At 37.7% G+C, this 21,419-nt stretch overlaps 2 protein-coding genes across 2 annotated transcripts; both read right to left on the bottom strand.

Annotated features, from left to right (window-relative positions):
• Positions 1-5,654: 5,654 nt before the first annotated feature.
• LOC140941728 (allatostatin-A receptor-like) lies at positions 5,655-6,863 on the bottom strand. The gene has a single exon (XM_073390743.1). It carries the CDS (start codon positions 6,833-6,835, stop codon positions 5,786-5,788), a length of 1,050 nt encoding a protein of 349 aa, XP_073246844.1. The 5' UTR covers positions 6,836-6,863; the 3' UTR covers positions 5,655-5,785.
• A 10,167-nt stretch (positions 6,864-17,030) lies between these two features.
• Positions 17,031-20,964, bottom strand: LOC140942279 (thyrotropin-releasing hormone receptor-like). Its single transcript, XM_073391240.1, has 3 exons — positions 20,906-20,964; positions 18,476-18,823; positions 17,031-17,815 (listed from the first exon to the last, which is right to left on the bottom strand). Exons 2-3 carry the CDS (start codon positions 18,799-18,801, stop codon positions 17,176-17,178), a joined length of 966 nt encoding a protein of 321 aa, XP_073247341.1. The 5' UTR covers positions 18,802-18,823; positions 20,906-20,964; the 3' UTR covers positions 17,031-17,175.
• Between the last annotated feature and the right edge of the window lie 455 nt (positions 20,965-21,419).

Below are 21,419 nucleotides of genomic sequence, written 5' to 3'. Positions count from 1 at the left end.
AAGAATCTTCCAAACTCGCGGCGTAGCATACTTTGCCAGCAAGAAACAATTATAACTAAAGAGGCAAACGGCGACAATGAAATATCCTGTGCCACAACTAGCAATTCTTCTTACTTTTTAATCAACAAGAGAACGGCTGTTTTATGAGTCAAGTGAGTCAATGAGTCATGATTTATGTACCCTGTTCCTGGCTCTCATGAAGGCGCGAAAGAATGGGGAAGATTCGAAAGAGAATTTTTTTTTCTTTTTTTGCACTTTCTCAGTTCTACGGACCCGACTATCAGGGGATCAGAGGTTTTTCATGAAAAGCTTTAATCTCTGTCCCAAGGGGTGGGGGGGGGGGGGGGGGGGGGAAGTGGGTGGGTGATGAACTCCTCAATTGCTCCCGTAGGGATCCGGCGCGGGGCAGATGAGCTTGGTCATCGTGACGTCACAAGCAGTTATACTGGGAAGTTTAACAAAAACGTTGTTATCCGGGATTTTATTTTTGATTCTGTTGACTAGGAAAATCGGTCTCAAAATAATGAAAAAGCTTAAGGAATTTAGCTACCATTGTATTATTTTTATGTCTAGCTGAAATTTGCAGTGTTCCCTAGAAAACAGCATTTTCACTTTCATAAAATAAGCATATCTAGAGATCGGTTGCTGCAAACTGCGCACCTTCAGAGTCGAAATCTATATAGCTTGGGTTTTTCAATTAGCATCAGAAGTGGAACAAAAAATTAACAAAGATGATCAGTGACTCTCTAATCGTAGTCCTATCGGCAATTGTGAAAGCGTCATTTTCAAATGGAACAAACAGATTGTGAAATACGGCTTCTTTGTCGGAAAAAGATGTCAAATAAGATCGTGAATGGCCATTGTCTGGAATTAAGCAGAATATTTTTCTGGAAATAAGGAGGAATTATCGAGCCTTCAACGCGACCCAGCGAGAAGTTTTATGCTAGTTCCTTTGCGGTCCTTTCGACGCTCCTGATTTTTTTCTCACTCTAGTGTCTGGTCTAGTAGTCTCCTCATTTCTAGCCTGTTCCAGTCGTTCAGATAGTGGAACAGGCTACCTCGATTCATTCCTCTTCTCATTGTACTTACGCAAAAGAGGTCTCTTTGAGGAGAGAAGAGTGCGTTGAAGCAGATGGGGAGGAGGCTGTAAACCTCTTAAGGGAGGATTACAGTTGAATTTTGTATGAATTACGGTTGAATTGAGAATGAAAGAGAGAAGGATAGAATGGGGTATAGACGTAAACTAGTTAGTCCACTAATTGGCTCAAGACCACCTTTGTTGTGGTGGCGGATTTTAATTTTTAACTACCCTTAAATCAAATATTTTCTCATTTTTCCATAACTTTTAACATTTGCCCTTCAAACGTTGATCACCAAAAAATTCTTAAAAACTCATCGTTCCAAGAACTTTAGGATGAGTGATTTAATGACATTTTGACGAGATTTTCAAGGAAATGTGCTCGCTTATAATACAAACAAGGCGTTTAACTGTAACCCCTCCTTGGGCTCCGCACTAGAAGGCTACAATAACATTTTGTCTCTAGTTGCTACCCGTCGTACAGGTCATCACTTAATAGAGAACCTTTTTAGAATGTATATTTTTTTGCATATTTTTTGTCAAACCCTACGTGCATGCCCCGTAGAATAGCCTTCACCAACAACCTTTAAGAATTATAAAACCATCAGATAATACATACTTTCAAGCAAGTAGACAAAATAAATAAGAGTGTTGCTCAATTTTATCGTTTCTTCCAAAATATTATTTTATATTTTTTATATTTTATATCATTAGATCTGCCTCATTGACTCATTGACACACGACTCATTGATCGTGTTAAATGTTGCCGTAGAAAATGAGTAATAAACTTAGTAATAAACTTTCGTTATCGTGAAAACCTATTCCTAATTTTTCAATAATTTCAGTTCGACAAGTCTCGCTATTGCCCTGAAAGTATCATAATTCTAGTGAAAGAAAAAAAGTTGTTCTGTTGATGGTAAGGTTTCGAAATTTCTCCTTGTGGCTTTGTTTGCGAACGCAAGCAAAGTTGATTTTGGCGAATTTCAGTTTAAAAATTAGGCCATTTTGAGACTCCGACCTCGAAAACCGATATTTCAATCTTTGTGGCAATTAAAGAGCTTTTAGCGTAAACAATGTACATCACGTTTGGGCTTATCTATCTGAAGCTACCCGAGGACAAAAAATGAAAGAAATCGATTTTTCAACTCTTGCCACTCGATGCTCGATATTTGCTTAGAATTTATTCACGGCAGGTGTCAGTGCAGCCCCACCCCCCCCACCTCCCCCTCCGAAAACATCAGTTTAACTGACAGTAAGCTACCTACTGTAATAAACTTGAACCTGCTTTGTAAACGAAAAAACTGAAACATATTCGGAGATTTCGATACACAGTCGGTATGTAAAGAATTAAGGGAAAAAAGGAGCTTGGATTAATAAAAACATTACGATTTCTGTTCCGTCTAATCCGTTATTACTCAAGAGAAATATCTGCAGTTTTACTTTACAACAGTGAGTTTTTAATCAGGGTCTACTAATTTGTCATTGTTTTTCGTTCCTGCCACACCTTGTGATTAGTTTGTCTAAGATTATGTAATTTATCATTTCTTTCGCGTTTTCTCGCACTCGTTTACAACAACTCTGAGGTTAGAATTTCAAAATTAAGCCTGATTTTCGAACAAAAAGTTAGTGTTTTCCCCATTAAAAATCACAGAAGTTTTGTTTTAGATTATTATGATGCAAACGAAATAAAAATTTTTCACTTACCTTCTGAAGAATATTGTTTAAATTTGTTTCCTTCAGTTCTACAATAATAATGACTATGAGCAAAAAATTTGGTAAACGAAATATTTCTCTCCTGACTGGCTTAGTCTAATTATGATATGCGGAATAAACAAGAAGTGGTCACCGTGGCACTCACCCTGAGGCTTGCAATACTAAGTCAAACTCCCTCTACGAATTATGATAGATTTATCAAAAACAAAAGTGTTTATATATCTTTCACTTAAGTGGTAAATTAACTATAGCTTGGGAACTAATCATCTGTTCATTTAATTTCCTTCATTATCAACTTACAAAATCTAAGAACTGTTATCGAAGGCCATTGGCAAGATTGCATTAATTAACTACAAATACTGACCACATTTAATGGCGGTTTTGCTATTAAAAACCTAGTACAATTACAAAATTAATTTTCAATACGAAAGGGAGAGCGAAATGACTTTTGATAGTTGTAGTCAACAAAGTTATCATATACTCTCGGAAAAAACGAGGGCAAGTTACGCTATGTTCGCACTACGCAAAATTTTGTTTGTTTTGCAGCAGGGCCTTACACTAACAAATATATCTTATCGCCAAATATCAAGTCTGATTTGTAAGGTGACCAAAGCCGAAAGACAGTAAACGATTTTTAATTCTCATTCCGTGTTGCTAATGTTATATAACCTCTTGAAAAGTGTCTTTGTCAGGAAAGTCTCTTAAACTTCCATTAGTGTCGGTAGTGAGTTTAAAATCAACCCTCAGAGAGTTCCGCTAAAAAAATATTATTTAGTGATGACAACAATACACAAAGGGTTTATTACTGAAAAGGCATCATCAATATCACATTTTTGTTAGAATATAGACTATCTACATAAGATTTCTTCTGGCAAAGTTGTTCGGATTATTTAAAAACGAAACTAAGAGTCAGCAAACCGCCGCTTTTGTAGCTTAAGGAGAGTATTTTGGAGCAGAGGGAGGAGAAGGGTGATTTACCTCCATAGTTAAGCGAGGAGTGCGACTAATCGACTTGTTTACATCAAAAGGACCAATACTGTTTTTCTGCTCAGAAAAATGTACTTTATTGATCTTAAGTTATTCCGTTACACGCAGATGGCAGATCAATTTATGGAAAGCAGGACTCGTACTGAAACGCATATTGCAATGTACAAGTTGCAGCAATTAGTATTTAAATTTAATTTATTGAAACGACTCAGCTTCTTTTGCTTAAGATTACCACGTAGACAAAATTCTAGATTGAATTGTAAGCTAAGGTCTTTTTCCAAAAGCTTTGTTGTAACAGCAGTACAATTTAAATCACAGGTTCACTTGATCACAAGCTGTAGCTCAGTAGCAAGGCAATCGGTATACGCCACTTCCACATCCGATAATGTACCTTAGTTACCCCCACCCCCAACCCCCCCACCCTCCGAAAAAAAAATTGCATCACCTTTGTTTTTCATTTCTCCTGGGTATTACAGCCGTCCCAAGAGGAATTGAAAACAATGGGTAAGCAAAATTTGGCGGGTGGGGGGCAAATAAGGTGCATTATGGGATATGTGCAAGTGGCGTATTTTCGCAGGAAACTGGGTCAAAGTTCGTCCCCTAAAACAATCCCATAGTGCAATTCGACGGACCCAGTCTCTGTAGAATCTCAAAATGGCCAATATAAGCCAAGTCTATTCCAGTGTGTAGACGCGTACAAACTTTTGCATTTAGGGCGTTCACACGGGAATGATATCTGTCGATTGGTTGACGGACTTGTTCACACTGGCTAAACCTTTTACCATGATCGTTTACACAGGTTCTCCTGCGGCCAGATGCTGCCGGTATGTAAGTTTGCAGGCCATGTCCACACGAGTCCGTCTAAGTTTGTAAACGCCTACAAACTTTAAGGAGCTGTGTCACGAAGTTTACCAAAATTCAAACAGTGGAAACCACCACGGTTCCGGGTAAGAACGCCTACAAACTACACCTCGATCGCCAACCAAAACTCTAAAAAATCCCGAACGAAATCTTTTAACGATTGCCTCCATTAAGCGTGGAGAATATAACTTATATATTAAGGTTTTATAATCTGTAGGTAACAAAGGCATCAATGAAGGAAAAATTTTTCTAAAATAGGAAAGTGTGTAAAAAGTAGCCTTATTTTGAAGGAGCCGACTTGGCGTGATAAAGCCATAGAAGCAGATGTTAACCTGAGTTTGCTATAAAAAAAAAATTGGGGGTAACATTATACGAGTCTGACTCCGCACAAACTACACGCTAGTCATGTTCGAATGTGATTGGACGAAACTCTAGTCCTGAAACTTGTCCCAGGAATCTCGACGTCAGATCCATTCGTTACCCAAGCGTATAGTGATCAGTAAGGGAAAGAAGATGGGTTGCCATGCACTTTGAGGAAAATATGTCGTGGATGTTGTCACGGCAAAAACACTGAATAAAAATGTTGTGGTGATGGCGTGATATTGAGGCATGTACAGTTAAATGTGCGGTGTGTGGGCAAAATGTGAAAAAGTCTGGTGCAAGACGATGACAATACTTCAGTTTGTACTACTACATGAGAAATTTCTGCAATTTGATTGGCTTAGAGCAGTGGTATTTCAGCTTAATATTGAAATACCTTCGTGTGAAAATTAAAAACCTCCTACGGGTAGTAGTATAAACAAATAATACCATAATTTGTACGTGATATTAGGCATAAATACCACTCGTGATATTTCAAAACTGTCCCAAAATTACGTATAACAATTTTGAAATATCACTCCTGGTATTTATGCCAAATATCACCACAAATCATGCTATTACCTATACCAATACAATCTGTGAATAAAACATCTAGGTCTGTAAAAAGAAAAAAGGAACTTAAAGTTGATAAAGCACGTTTCACAAAGACTTTCAACGACTAAATCATCATAAGACTGGATTAAGAAAATCGTACAAAAGCGTTGCAAAACTGTTCTATAGTCAAGGTTAAATGCCGTCAAGAGAGAATGCATATCTTGATGTCGTCTATAAACCACACGTTTCACTGTTTTCGTGCTGTTCCTGCGGTTCTGGGAGTTTACACTGATCCATTGCAACTCCCTTGAAAGCGAGGGCAGAAACTGTGGATGGATGATCTCCTATGACCTTATTATTACGAGATTTGCATCCTTTAGGTACTAGTCTCCACATGTGGCGTCGAAACGCTCTGTCGTGCGCTGCGTAGATAACGGGGTTAATGGTTGAATTAATTGATATGAATATATACGTGACGAGGCGAAATAAGTGCTCTGACGAACCAACGTTCGTGACTATTGTCCTTGTATCGTTGATGAATTTAAACGACTCCAAAAAGTAGTAAATAAGGTTTGGAAGCCAAGAAATTGCTAAAACCACAGTTATCAATAAAACCGTCTTAGTCACGTGTTTCCGCGACTGCAACATTGCCCTCTGGGATACGTTTGAAGTTTGGTCGCCCGAAAACCATAACCGTCGTACCACGCGGCCGTACATAATTCCCATGGCTCCTAGCGGGAAGAGACCTATAGCAAAGAGCCATAAGACTGAATCAGCTTTACCGAGCCAATCAGGGAAAAAGAAAGCACACGCCTTTTTCTCATCACTGTATCTTATTACACAGGTTTCGGGAAGAAGAAATATGAAAGATAAAATCCATGTCATTATGATCAATTTCCTGAGCCTTCGTTTCGTCAGACGGCCGAGGCTCTTGTGCGGGTGAATAATGGCATGATATCTCTCCCATGCAATAATTAGTAATGTTATGACCGCTGCCACTGATGCTACCCAAGATAAGTTTGCGTGAGTGAATGTCCTGCACAAAAAGTCTCCGACCCATCCACTTGGATGCTGAAATTCAGTGATTAATAACCGTCGCGGGATGAAGAAAATCGCGAACAGCAGATCAGCTAATGCCAAATGAGCTAACAGATAGTTCATAGGGGTCTGCATTCTTCGATAGCGCATGACCACCACGATGACCAGACTATTTCCAAGGAAGTTTATAGCGATCATCAGAGAAAACACCACCTTGAGTACGACATCTGCTGTTGAGGTCATTTTCTAAAGGGCTGCTTCCATTCAACGATTGTGGCTGACTCTGTCAAAAGAAATATAAAAGAGAAATTTGATAGTTTTTTTTTTCTATAACCGTCTAGTCCATTTATATTCTTTGTAATATACATTCGTTGATGGAAAAAAAGAGAGCTTTGCATGGTGTTCCGCTAAAAAAATTTTCTTATAGCTAGATTGACCAATCAGAGCACGACTTTTTCAGCCAGGGACGTCATCAAAAACAACTTCCTCTTAATATCTGAATTATCTTACAGTGACGTACGTTCTATTTGTTTATTTTTGCACACTTCGTTTGATAGCCGCGACAGAAATAGTTTGTATTAGATTGAAGTGATTTCAGAATCTACTTCATGAAAAACACCCGACATGATCCTAACCACAAAAAAGATAAAAAAAAAAAAACGTCTATTTTTTCGTATATTTTAAATTCCGAAAATGTTTTATGTCATCAAGTTGTGTTAATGATTCAGCGAAATTAATCTTCTCGTTTTCAGTTATATCGTTAATTATTGATCGTGTAATTTGGTAACTAGTCTGTGTTCCTGTTTGATATGTAGATTAGAGCAAAAGTTTAATTTTGAATTTGTTTGTATTTTATAGATTTTTTTTCCCACAGAGTTCTTCCTTAAAAATAATTAAGCTTAAAGTTTTGTTTTAAAGATGTAAGTTAAACTTTGGTAGTACTAAAAAAGGTTTCTCTGCGTTGTATGTTAAAAATGGCACCTCAAAGTTCTCCGCGGAAAGGGTTATATTCAAAAACTCTACTGGCATCGCAAATCTCAGTCGCCAAATAATTAGCCTGTGTAGCAAGCGTTTCCGTTTGGTTTTGGAGCATAGAAAGACCGAGGAACGGGATTATCGGTTTTGGCCGCGCGTGAAATGAATAGAGCCAAAAAATGAAAGAGGGTTTATTAAGTCTGTGCGATCGAGCCACTCCATGTGCGAGACGGCTAAAAGTCCAAAATGTTTTAGGAAAAAGGCGCGAAAATTAGGCCAAGGCAAAAACGATGCATGATGTTTTTGCCCCGTGGGGATAACTCACGGACAAAAAAATGAACTCCCCATATCTGCCAAGACCACTAAAAATAATCATCTTTTGGTAATTTGAAAATATTGCCTGTGGCAACAATTGTGTATTATATTTTCGGTACAATCAATGAACTATGTTTGAAGACATTCTGTTAACCTAAGAAAAGTTTCAGGTGTTTTGAAACTTTCATGAAGATAGCCTGAAATTCATCCGATTGCCTCGAGTCGTTTTCTCCTCTCAACAACTGAGGGAGTAATAACGAAACGAAATAATCGGATGAACTTCAGGCTATCATGAAGATTGATTGACTGCAACACCTTGACATTTCAAGAGAAAGCTAGCCTACGGACCGGCCAAAAATCCGCGTTACCAAATTCACTGTTTTGACGTTATGCCTATTTCTTCAAATTGATGCGCATCATACATACTTCCATGGCTAGTACATTTTAGTATGAATTTTATTGCATATTTTGAATGTAAAACATTGACAATATTCACATTGAAATGTACTATCCTTGGAGGTATGTATGGTGGGCATAAATCTGGACAAATTAGCATACCGCCAAAAGAGTGAATGTTGAAACGCGGAATTTTTGACCGGTTCGTAGGCTAATTTCAAGGGTGTTACACTGAGTGCATCAATCTTAATGAAACTTTCAGACGTTATCATCAACATTATGAAGATTATGTGATGAGGTTTAAAAAAAAATTCCGTCGAGTCGTTTTAGAGATATTCAGAAAGGCGCTAAAAGTCAAAATTTAGAACAAAGTTGCTCTTAGACAGGTGGTGAGAAAACAGTCAGGTGCATCGATGTATGATGTTAAGCAGCCTTCCCACGCTACTTAAGATTAATTTTAGTTATCAAGAGGCTTTCTATTTAACATTTTATCACGGCTATTGAAAATCTAAGGTTTGAAATTAATTTGTGTTTTATTTGAATTCAAACATACAGAATTTTTTTTACTTCTCGCGGAGTTTATTTGCTAAACACCACACTTTAAGTTCCTGGTGTTGGATTTTCAGTAACAGGTCTAGGTCGGATTCGGATTTTATTGATTTCAAAATTTTTGCTTATTGTTGTCATAGTGATATCGATTTTACTAAAAATTGCATTTTGACAAACTTCAGTTCATAATCAATCACTGGTAAAAAGTTTGTAGCGATCAGACGAGGACAAAATCACTTTTCAGACGATTGAAAATCATCGGTATGGTCTCCCAAAAACTGTATCGAAACACCTTAAAACTGCATATCGTTCACTCATAATTTTTCAGATTTGTGTTTTAATGTACTTGGCAAGACTATAGACTGCTAAATAGCATGCGTGCACTTTTGGCCACTCCAACAAATTCAAATCAAGAAAACAAAACAAGCACAATCATTCCCAGAGAAATAACATTAGAAGGTCTACTAACAAATTTAAAGTTTGGAAAATGCAATGCTCTGCTGTATTTTATTCAGAGTTTATCAAAAACGATAATATGCTCTGCTACTAGCAACGGGCTGGAATTCCCAGTTTTATGTTTCTACTGAATTATAATACACCAGTCAAACTAAATCCCCGCCGCGGCATCTTCTCTTCGACGTTGCCTACGGCCCTAATCTGCTTCCCATTGCCACCCTACTTTCTTGTAAAGGTGTTGAGGGGTAGCGCCCAAAATTGCACAGTATGACATCATAATTACATCATAATTGGTTTTCACATGACGTCACTAAAATTCAAACTAAAAAACTATCGATCCTACGGAGATTTTACTTTCACGATGCATTAGAGCAGCTGAAAACTTATTTTCATACAAATTTTCGCTTCAAAAGGGTTCTTGGTTTTGTGATAAAGTACGCTTGAATTTCTAAGCTTTTCGTGACGCGGCATTTACATGACGGTCAAGAGAGCTGTTATGTAGGTTAAAAAAAATGATTTATTTCAGGACATTTTGCTATATAAACAGTCCATGTATTAGAAAAAGTATTACTTTAATGTTTATGAGTTTCTCGAAGAATAAAGCTGAATAAATTCACGCTTTTGTAGCAAAACTCATTAACAGATGTTTCTGTTGGTTTCCGTCCGCCATGTTGGAGCTCATCCAGGTGAGCACCAGCATGGCGTCTCCATACAAATCTCTGTAAGTTTGGGTAAAACTTTTCTTCGGATATGGCGATGGCGAGGGTCTTTGTATATGTACCTCCTTTCATTTCCCCAGATTCTGGACTTTATCTATTGAACGGTTTTGATTTTGATTTTGATCTATTTTGAATGGCGTGACACTGAAAAACAGCAATAGAGCCTCCAGTACCTCAATAACAGTCAGGCGGTCGAGTCAGTGTCGAGTAACTGTATTACGGGTCCTTTTAAAGAACCCGTTTGTTTAGAAGGTTTATCTAGTTTCGATGTAGCATGAGAAAACAGCCAAAAAGTTCGCGACCCCGCCACTGATTTCCCCTCGAAATGACCTTGCCGCGGAAATCAGTGGCAGCGACGCGAAATGTTGCTGTTTTCTCGGGGTAGTTTCGATGTTATGAGCGTCGTTGAAATAGTACAATTTAAACAAATCTAACACGTGTGGGACTCCCTCTGTTAAAGCCGCCATTTTTTTTCATTTGTTGACTTCGTCTTGCCAGTTTAACGCGAGTCTTCTGGAAGTCAAACTATCCACCGGATAAAGTTTCCGCATGATCTTTATAGTTTCTAAAAATAATGTTTTTTAAATTAAGATTTCCAAAGGGATGCCTGGGAGACTACCTCTCTGTCTATTCATGATCTCTTGACGAAACTTTATGTTTTCTTCGGTAATCATTCAGCAATCGATAAACTTTGCCTTCGGTGAATTTGTTGTTAAATGATATTGTACAACTAAATATCAACAGGGAGACACGAGTTTTCTCGAATATGCGCAAACACTCATTTCAAATGTCCATCAATTAAAGGAGGGAGATTTAACCAGACCGGCGCGATGAGGCATTCCAAACAAATTGCCCAAAAAGGACGCCGGGTAGACGTTTTAGACGTGCAGAAATGAAAAGAACGGAGTTACTCTAAAAGCAAGTGGCGAGATTTTAGAAATGATTTTCGAAAACGTTTGAGATATCGGCACTTTAAAACCGCATTTCTACAAAAAATGTCAATAACTTCGAAAGCCTCCGACAGATTTTTCTCTACTTCGGAAATAAGCCTGAGACTGCTCTCTAGTTTCACATCTGCAAGTTTGCAGTCAATTGTGACCGTAGAACTTGCTGCACAAAATGCTGGTAAAATTTAACCTTAAAATGCAACGCTAACACATTTGTGAAAGTTGACGCGCAAATTGAGGAAGAGTGCCAACGGACTAACTCCTATCTGCAAGAGTATTCTTACCCAAAGTTTTATTGCTGAGTAACCAGAAACCTACAACGAACACAGTTCGTAATACAAGTAGAACAACTTTATGCTGAATGCGGGGCAAGATCAAAATACTTCCATTCATACTTACATTCGAACTTTCATTCATACTTACTTTGTATTAATCCGGCCCCTCTCTTTTCGAAACTAATCTTAACAAAGCAAAAGGTTGCTGGACTTAAAGAAAAATCTGTCGTAGGGTTTCGAAGTTATTGACATCTTTTATAAAAATGCGGTTTTAAACATATGCTGATATCTCTAACGCTGCATATAGATAGGTTCGAACCACTATTGGTTCGAACCACCTCAAGAACTTTTCCCAGAACACCGTAGCCAATTCTATTACATGCATATAACTGCACCACAGCAGGTGATCTTGTTTTCTTGCTATAATATTTTTCGTTCATGCTTTTTTTTCTGGCGAAGTTTTCTTTTGATGCGGATCTTATCTTCAATTTCTTGCACTGATAGAAGATGAATAACCCCGCGAGAGCAGACACCTATTTTGGCTTTTAAAAAAGGTGTCTAGTCTCAAAGACTTGAAAGAATAGTTCGTTTTGAATTTAATTAACCAAATTAAGTCCAGCCTATCTATGAATATTCTTCAAGGTTAAACAAAAGGGTCTTCTGGGCGTAACTATGCGGGTCCGGCAATTAAACTGTAGCATCTTTCTACGTTGTTATTTGAAGGCTGATGTCGTTTTAAAAAATGTTTTAAGGTACAGGCGTATTCTCATTCTTTAGGTATATATTATATAGACATGCGAAAGGACACACGAAGGCATTGTCTGCTAAGATATAAATTAATATTAATGTGAAACTCTAGATGAACTGTATGAACACTTGCAGCAAAGAAAAATAAACGAAAACATCAGTTGCGGTTGAAATAATTAAACAATCAGCGTTTTTTTACTATTTCCCTACAAAGCCTCTAAAATTCAGAATTGTGAACTTTTCTCGAAACTAACGATTATAAAGTCGAAATCCTTCATCGTCATTTTCGTCTCAGAAATTAATTGAAAAAACAATTATCAGCTTACCTCACAAGATCCTAGTTTTTCCTCATGAAAGCATGTTGATCTTTAACAAATTTTTCTTTTAACCCGTTGCATGAATGTTTTAGCTTTTTTATGCTTCGTTTTACAAATCCTTTTGAGTATCCACAAACGATTCAAACTCACAAGTCGCTGATACTGCAAATAACAAATACACAGTGAATAAATTTGCTTGGTCATTGTTTTTACCCTTTCAAATCGCAACCTACGTAACTTATATATAAATTTTAAACAGACACAGACTTCCAATGAAAACGTTCTCGGCCCTAGATCTAGCAAGGAACATTGTTCTTAGTGACAACGCGGAAATAACACTCGGGCTTTATCCAATGAAAGATGTAGTGCGTCAGAAATTAACAACTCGTATTCCTCTAAGGTTAGATAATTAGATAAACCACAAAACACAAAATATTCCCGTTTAGCATGATTCTCAAACTCTCAGAGTTTGTTTTGAGTCGACATAAGAGTTTTTTTTACCAGCAGTCAGCGAACACCGGACTAAACCGTTCGATTGGGTAATGTATTTATACGCCGACCATGAATTTCGATCCACCCTGATGAGAACAAGCATTTTTTTAAATTTTAGAGAATATTTCATATAATATGCCTTATTTAGTCCACAGATAAACACCTGTTATTGAACAGGAATAAGGAAAAAACTGGAGAGTCATAAAACGGTTTTAATTAACATGAGGAGCAGATTGCCAAGTGAAAATGACGAGGCGCTAGAGTTCTCGAGTTTTAATTAAAACTAATGGACAAACTTTTCCTTTTCAAGAACAAGACAAATTATTTAGTAATTGTAATGAATACACATTTTATTTTCTATAAAGCTTGAATCAAGGAACCCGCTGGCTATCAGTTCATTGAGATGACTTTAAATTTACTATCTTATTAGTACTTAAATTCGCGGGTACTTAATTTGGCGATTTTCGTGAGACAGTATTTCGCGGGCTTTTAATGATTTAGCGATTTTAACAGCCAAATAGGAAAAAAAGGGCATTAAGTTCGCGATCTAATCGTTCTCAGCTTCATTTTATTTTGTCTGAACCTTTAAAAATTTCCGAAATCTTTGCAAATTAACTTGATTTTGCATTCAACTTAAGATACAAAATTGAGCTTACCAGTAAAACCAGAAAGTCAGCAATTTGTGTATTTGTCGATACATATCCTGTGTAAGTTGTCGCTATTGCATGTTAATCATGATTTGAATTTTCTAAATGGCTACTAAATTTCGTGAGGATGTATTTTCGCGATCTTTTTTTACCATCGCGAAAAACACGAAATTAAAGACCTGGGAAATTATTAATAACTACCAATGAGGCAAATTTTCACTCCAACTCTGACGAAAAACAAGCGGATGACAAAAGCCGCCCTGTTCTGGATCCGCTATTGATCACATAATTAAGAAAAGAAAAATGCGGGAAACGTGTGTTTACTTTTCTCGCTTATAAATGATGCTTTGGACAGATGAATAGAGAAAAAGCTTACCTTTGCTCTCGATGTGACGGCAGTGTATTGCAAATCACGCAAACGTCAGTTGTTACCACAGAGGAAGTAGAATTATGCTTCCAAACTCAAAATTTCCAATAGAACTTTTTTTCAGCATAGTTTACCAACAATAATTCATATCTCGATCATGTAACCTTCTTTAAAAGCTAAACCATGCATGTTTACTGATTTTTAGAGGACAAATGTAAATTTGTTTGATTACCTGACAGGCCGTGGTACTTGTAAAGGGTTTAATCAATATTAAAATATACGGTAACCTGAGATCAGGCCCAACTTTAGCGGTTCTCGTACATTCTCTCTAACCGCTACCGCTAAAATTGGGTCTCTCCTCTCGTTTCGCCATGCCCGCCGGAATGTAATTTTCAAAGCGAGACGAAAATAGAGCCTGATCTCAGGTTAAATAAACGTATGCACGTCAACAATTTCTAATTTTATAAACATGCAGCTAAAGTCAGTTCGGTTTATGTCGCATTTACTGAGGAGCACTTTTTTCCTTGTCAATGTGAACGGGAGACCTTTTTAACTTATTGTCCTGTACAAAGTAAATCTACCTCGGAAATACGGCTTTAACGTATTAGTATATGTTTAAAAAATATAGGCTTTCTTTAAGCCGAGGTTTTAAATTGCCGAAAAGGCTTTATTATACTTATAATTATTATGTTTTGCACTTCAAGCGCAAACCTATATATAATCGTCGGGTAGTCCCAAGAATGCACTTATGTTTTAACATCAAAATGCATTGGATGAATACAGGAATCAAATGCTAAAAGGTAGTTACAGTGTAGTCAGGCCTTTTACCAATTTCTGAGTCAAAAATAACCCTGGTAACGATGAATTTGAAATGCTAAGTTTGTAAATGCCGGCGTATGGGATGATTTTCTCCACTTATTTTAGCATGCAGTAGCGGTTCTATTTTGTTTCTACCTTTATGAAAGTATTTTGTTGTTATTCGTATCGAAGAATTGTAATAGATTAAAGTGCAAAAGGAAAAAGAAATTAGCATTGGTTGCAGGGGCGTATCAACAAAAAGAAATTATAGACCACTGAATCAGATTAGCACTCAAAATGAAAACAAATGAAGATAAAGTACGTGGATGAGGGAAAAACAGCTGTGAATATCATGTGGAAAAAAATTGTCTCTATGGAGTGAGTCGATCGAGAAGAAATTAAACTTAAATTACATATGGCATCCAGGCGATGGACATGAGTTCAACAATTGGTTCGTTTCCGCAGATTGAAGTTATACATTAGACTGAGTCATAACGAATTTTCAGTATCACAAATGAAAATTAGGGGAAACGTCCAGGCCCGCGTTGTTCATACGTTGGATAGCGCTATCCACCGGATAAATCACTATCTAGTAGATAAGTGTTATGGAAACCGTACCAATTGCGTTATCCACTAGAAAGGGATTTATTCAGTGGATAGCGTTACGCACCTTTTGAGTACCTGGGAATTGGGGCCATTTCTATTCTTCTTTGTTTTTCTACTTTTCTTTCGATTCTTTCTTTCTCTTTTTTTTTCGGAATTACGCAATCAGCTATTCCTTTGAAGCTTTGTTCATGAAATGATCTCATCGGTTTTTTTTGTCCAATTTGCATAATTCTATCGCGATGTTACAACTGAGGCTACCCTGACTACCAGCAGTGTTGAAAAGTTAATGATATAATGATAGTCCTTCTTTGTGAAATAAAAAGTCGCAAAATACCTTATGTATTACACACGAAAAGCTCCCGCGCTAAATAAACTAACAGAAGAGTTCTTATAGGTCTATGAGAGAGAGTTATATATGGTGCAGTTCTCTAACTCCTTCTTAACTGATGCACGCTAATAACTAATTCCAAAAGTAGGTTGAGTTTGATCGTCCGGGTGAACGTAGTCCTGAATAGGACTGTTGTTGTTGACAGTGACTGACATTTTTCTTCCGTATGCTTTTGGTTCACTTGAATTATTACCTCATTTTTTATATTGCAAGCCTTATCATGGAAAAATTTCACTCTAAATTCGAGATTGCTCTAATCTCTCAACTTAAGAAAAAGCTTTCTTATTTTATGAGAAAATTTAAAACAAATCATAAGATAAGGACTCTTTTTTCAATTCTGTAATTTAAACAGGCAGAAATCTCGAGTTTAGAGTGTTTACCATCCTTTTAACATTCTGATCATTTCTTAATTATCAGAGTATTATCTAGTGGCCAGGATGTCATTTTCCCTCGTAAGCTGAATATTTACTGAATTAGGGCGCCGCAGGAAGAAGTTAAATTGCAAGTTATTATTTGTTCGTTGATGTTGATCTTTACTGACATATATCATGTCAAGAAATCGGCTCCTGATCATGTATGGTAAAGTACGGTAATAACTTTTGATATTATACGTTGTACTCATTATCTGTCTTCTCATTGGCTAAGAGCCTACAGCTAATTTTGGAAATCAGCGCAACCTAAGATTAGTTACTTTTCTGCTAGCAGACAACTGACTAATTTGTAGGTTGTGCGTAGCCTGTTCACAGACCCTCTATTTTCTCTTCCAAGTCCGTCGAGCGCAGGTGATAAAATATACTCGCCGCAGGTGATTTATTGACCGCCAGCGCAAGGGGGTAGTGGCGGGGGAAGAATTATTTTTCTTTCTTTTTCGCGCTCCGCGCTCGTTTTCGCGAGCTCCCCGATGTTTTCTAAAAGAACGATAAGAAAAATAAAACAACGTCTGTGTACAGGCTACGTAGGTTGTGCGCGCAATGCATGATTTCCAACAACATTAATATCAATGACGGTGTGTTTGCCGTTATTTTCTTCAAAACAATGTATAATAAAACAATTATTAGATTCGGTTTTTTGTAATATCCTAAATAATCAGGGTACGGGTAAGTGTTATCAGCCTCGGCCTTCGGCTCGGCTGATAACAGTTACCTCGTCGTTGATTATTCCGGATATCACAAAAACCTCATCCAATAATGGTTTATTAGTGCACGCTCATTTTGGCTTTGGTTTGAATTAGTTGTGAAAGTACGTCGGTTTGATGTCTCTAGGTTATATTTTGAGGGTAATTATTTGCAACGTCCTAACATTATGTCTCTTTCATCCACTTCAATTTTTTTTCTGTGCGGCTGTTTAAAGCTGAAGAAGTGCGGGAAGTGCTAGGTTTCTCAGGTATCGCTATTGACACGATAAAATTGTTTGCACTGCAATGTACTGCCTGGTTTCAAAGTCTTCAACCCTGTAATTTTTTGTTCCTTGCTTCTGTAGTAACAGTTCTGACAATTTTTTTATTTTTAAAGTGGGAAAGCTTTCCACAGTTAGCTGAATATTTAGTCAAAGTGCAAGTGTGTGCGAGAAAACGCACCGTAAAAGTTTTTTTACAGGACTGGAACTAGTGTGGTCTCATTTCTTGTGGCGGCAACAAGTGGCATGACCCTACCCCCCTCGCGACAACAGACAATGGTCTTGATGGCCTCCCGGAATTGCTTGCTTTGCAAAGCATACACAAAAGGGTTAATGCTTGAATTGAGAAGTACCAGCATTTCCGAAACAAGATAACCGATTGAACGAAGGGCGGGAATTTCTATGTAATAATTGATGGTGTTGATTAACAAGTTTGGAAACCAACACACGGCGTAAATAACGCTCAGCGTGACCAGCATTTTTGTCACGCGTTTTCGGGATTTTAAGCGCGCTTTCTGCGCTTCGTTTGTCACGCTATTTTGGTGAAACCATAAGCTGAACACAATCCGACCGTACAAGACAGCCATAAGGACGACTGGAACAACACCAACAAAAACCAACCAAAGAAAGTTGTAGGCGATTGCTAACTGCTTGCTTGGCCAATAGCTTCTACAGAAGAACCCAGTCTCTTTGAAGTCGAGATTTAGCTTGCGAACGACGAACAGTGGTAAATTGAATGTTAAGGCAATTATCCAGCAGAATACCACAGTTACAGCAGTCTTTCTCTTGGTCAGCTTTGCTGTGCGTTTGTAAGGCAACACTATGGCATAGAACCTGCAAAAATATTGTTTTCATGAAAATAGGGCAATTTACGGCGGGTTAACAATCCTGGACAAAAACGTTGGGACACTTGGTTGATTGCTCCCGCCCCCCGAATCTTCCATTACAACGTTGAAGTAAGTAAGTAAGTAATTTTATTTAACCACATATCGCATATAGGCGATAGCTCGTTTAAATGCAAATGTGCCATAAAAATTACAAGGTGATAATTTACATAATCTACATGTACAAGTGATAAATAAAAATAAGAAATAGAAAAATTAAATCAACTGAAAAATAATAATAATTTAAAAAGAGAAAATATTGGTAATTAGATTGTCTAGTTGAAAAACGTTCCCAAACTTTGCTTTTTCATAACAACAATGCAACGGGGCGAGGGGACTGCACAGTGCATACCAAACAAACGGAAGTGTTCCACGTTTTTTTGACCGGGGTAGCAGCTCGGAAAGGACGCCCAAGGACGATTACATCGGGATTTTGATTCCCGTGTTTCTAGATCAGAGTTGTAAAGCAATATCAAAAAATCTTGACACAATTTCTGTCGTCACGCAACGTTTCTCTCGGCTGCGTGGCAGACTACTTTAGAGAGAATATAGCCAGCCCCTATCGTAGAGTGCTATAAAGCCGTCAAAAGGCAAAATTCTGTCAGATTACCTTTCAAAAGCAATCACTACAAGTGTGCACACCGATGCCACAGAGCCCACCCAGGTAAGGATCTTTCCAGTGAGGAGCTTGCATAGGATATCTCCAGCAACACCTTCAGGGTGATGTACCAGGTGAAAAAACAGTTGGTCAATGACCATAAACACGGCCACCGTGACGTCAGCGAAGGCCAGGTTAACAAGCAAGTAGTTCATAGGAGTCTGTAAGGAATTTCTTGTGCGCATGACCACTAAAACTACCAGGATATTTCCTATAAGATTTGTCGGGACGAGAATTCCCAGCTTGACTGAGCGGACTACTTCCAAAGACGAAGACATGAGAGAAACAATTTATTTTTTCCTATGATGTTAAAAGGAAAAGAATAAACCTGATACGAATTACAATCATCTTTGTTCCCTCCCCTCTCCCTATCCGCCCTCTTTCGCTTTGTCAGCACTATCCACCGGATGAATCACTATTCAGGGGATAAGAAATAGGGAAGCCAATTGCCGCGATCCACTGGACAGATTTTTATCCGGTGACGGACAGAGTGTTTGATACGAGACAGCGAAGAGTTTCCTATGTAACAAGAATGCCTGGCGAAATATCATCATAAAACATACCTGTTTTCAAGATGTACCCACAAAAATCTTTCCTCTTAAACCCAGATTAGAGCTTATATTAAGACACATCACTCATACCTTTTAAAAATAAGTTGGCGTCTTCAAAAAAAATTATGTTGGTGGAATTTTTTCTTATCTTCTTCAACGAAATTTCAAAATACAATTTTCCGAATTTTTTAAATTAAAAGTGTTTCTCCAGATGGCGTTAATCAAACGCACGTCACTTTTGCCTATCATACTATTGGACAACTTGAAAACTTTCTCTCGTAGATTACACTGAAGATTGACGCGTCGTTGAAATTATTTGTGAAGGAGTAGCCACATCTCTGACATCTGGTTTAAAACTGACAGAAATTGAAATATATATTTACTGTAAGTGTTGAATTTTGTTTGGCCAGAAATTGCAGTTATATTCATAAATATATGGTGTCTGAAATATATTTACTCTATTCTGAATTTGTAGATTATATTTGTTTTACACCTTATACTTTTTCACTTTTCAACTTGATAATGGCGTAACGTAGCGCCGAAACGTCGTTTACTTTTTTAAATGTTTTTTAAATGTACTTTAAAAGTCTTTTAGCGTTTAACTTTTTGATGAAATGTGCGATTATTCAAATTAAAAAAGCTTCTAACTTTTATCATTTTCTTATTGCAGACCTTTCGAGGCGGCTGCTATTGGTCCATTTGTAAATTTATTGTAGGAGATAAAATGTATGACATAAAGTGAAGCCGTGGGAGTAAACGTAGAGTAGGTCGCGTACAACATGTGAAGCCAAGACAGAAAATGGTTATGAAAAATGGTATATTTTGGCTTGAAATAGCGTCAGGACTTGAAAAACCACGCGACATCTCCCCCCCCTCAAAAAGAAAAGTGAGCTTAAGATCCGACGACAGCGAGATTCTACGACGGCAGACTTGGTCGAGGGGGCTTGGGGTGAGGTCGCTGTCGCAATGGCGCGAAAAATAGCATTAAGAAAGCTCGCGCGACGGCGGGTTGTTGTAGCGCCTTTTCCTGTTGAGAGGGTGTGAATGGGGTTAACCGACTAGTGACAAAGGGCAAAAAATATTACCGACAACCGACAAAACGCGAAAAAAATTACCGACTACCGACAGGAAAATTATTAACCGACTACAGACATGGACCGACATTATCTATATTTTTTTCAGAAAGAAGAGTATATATTGTATTTTTCCTACCTTTCTAGGAAGTAACCCAAGATACCACTTCACAAGTCTTTTTACAAGTCAGTACCACAAAACGAGGATATTGAAATCGGTTTGCAGAGCGTACGCCAAAAATTTCTACAACCCGCCTAGTCCTAAACATTATATGCGACAAATGCTTAAATTAATCCTCAAAGAAAATTCTTTCCCGTTCAATGGAAAGCTCTACCTCCAAACCCACCGTACCGCGATGGGCACAAAGACAGCAGTTTCTTCTGCCAACATTTTCTTGTCATATATTGAAACACAAAGTCTAAGCAGCTAAACCGTCTTTAAACCAGAGATCGTAACTTTCTTCGAAGAAGCAAACTTGCATGATCCTACTATTACATTCACCACCGAAAGTCACTGAGACAATGTTTTTAGACACAGTTGTATACAAAGGCACAAGATTAAACGAAAAGGTTATCCTTGATGTAAAGACTACGGAAACCTTCCAGCACACATTTTGCGGCTTGTCACCCACCGATTTGTCAAAAGAGTTTGAGGAAAGTGTTTCAAAATTCAAAAGGACGCTTGATGGTTGATGATGTACAGAGGCTACCAACACAATTTGAAAGACAAATTGCAATCAGAAATAAATGAAACTCACAGAAACCGAAGTCCGCGCTCCTGAAACAAAACCGAGCAAGGAAGGAAAAGAAATGTTGCCTTTCTTGACACAATAGGGAACTTAAGAACCACGACGAAGACTGACTTTTTCGAGTGGAAAAATACCTACTTTCCGCACAAAGATTATTCAACTTTCAACGTGAATGAGGTGACCGAGTCCGAGTGTCTGTCAGAGTTTAGATTTGGAAAAAGAGACATTCTGATGTGATAGCTGTTTTCCATATAAATTTTGTTTCCTCTATATTAAAGATATATGATTTGTCTTACCTAAATACGTACAAATAAATTTCTCACTTACGAGTTCGCTCGTTCGGCCTCCACAGCTGTTATCATTCTTCGCAGTAAAACAATTCATTATAGTATACTTTTAGTCTTCATAGCCAATAACATCACGGCTTAACTGACAGACGACCAATAACGTCGCGACGTAATTGACCTATCAGATCAATAACCAAAGTATTATAATATCAACTGACGTAATACAACTCACTTTG

This window comes from Porites lutea, chromosome 6 (assembly GCF_958299795.1).
Source record: "Porites lutea chromosome 6, jaPorLute2.1, whole genome shotgun sequence".
Taxonomy (NCBI): Eukaryota; Metazoa; Cnidaria; class Anthozoa; order Scleractinia; family Poritidae; genus Porites; species Porites lutea.
This window is presented reverse-complemented; position numbering and strand designations above follow the sequence as displayed.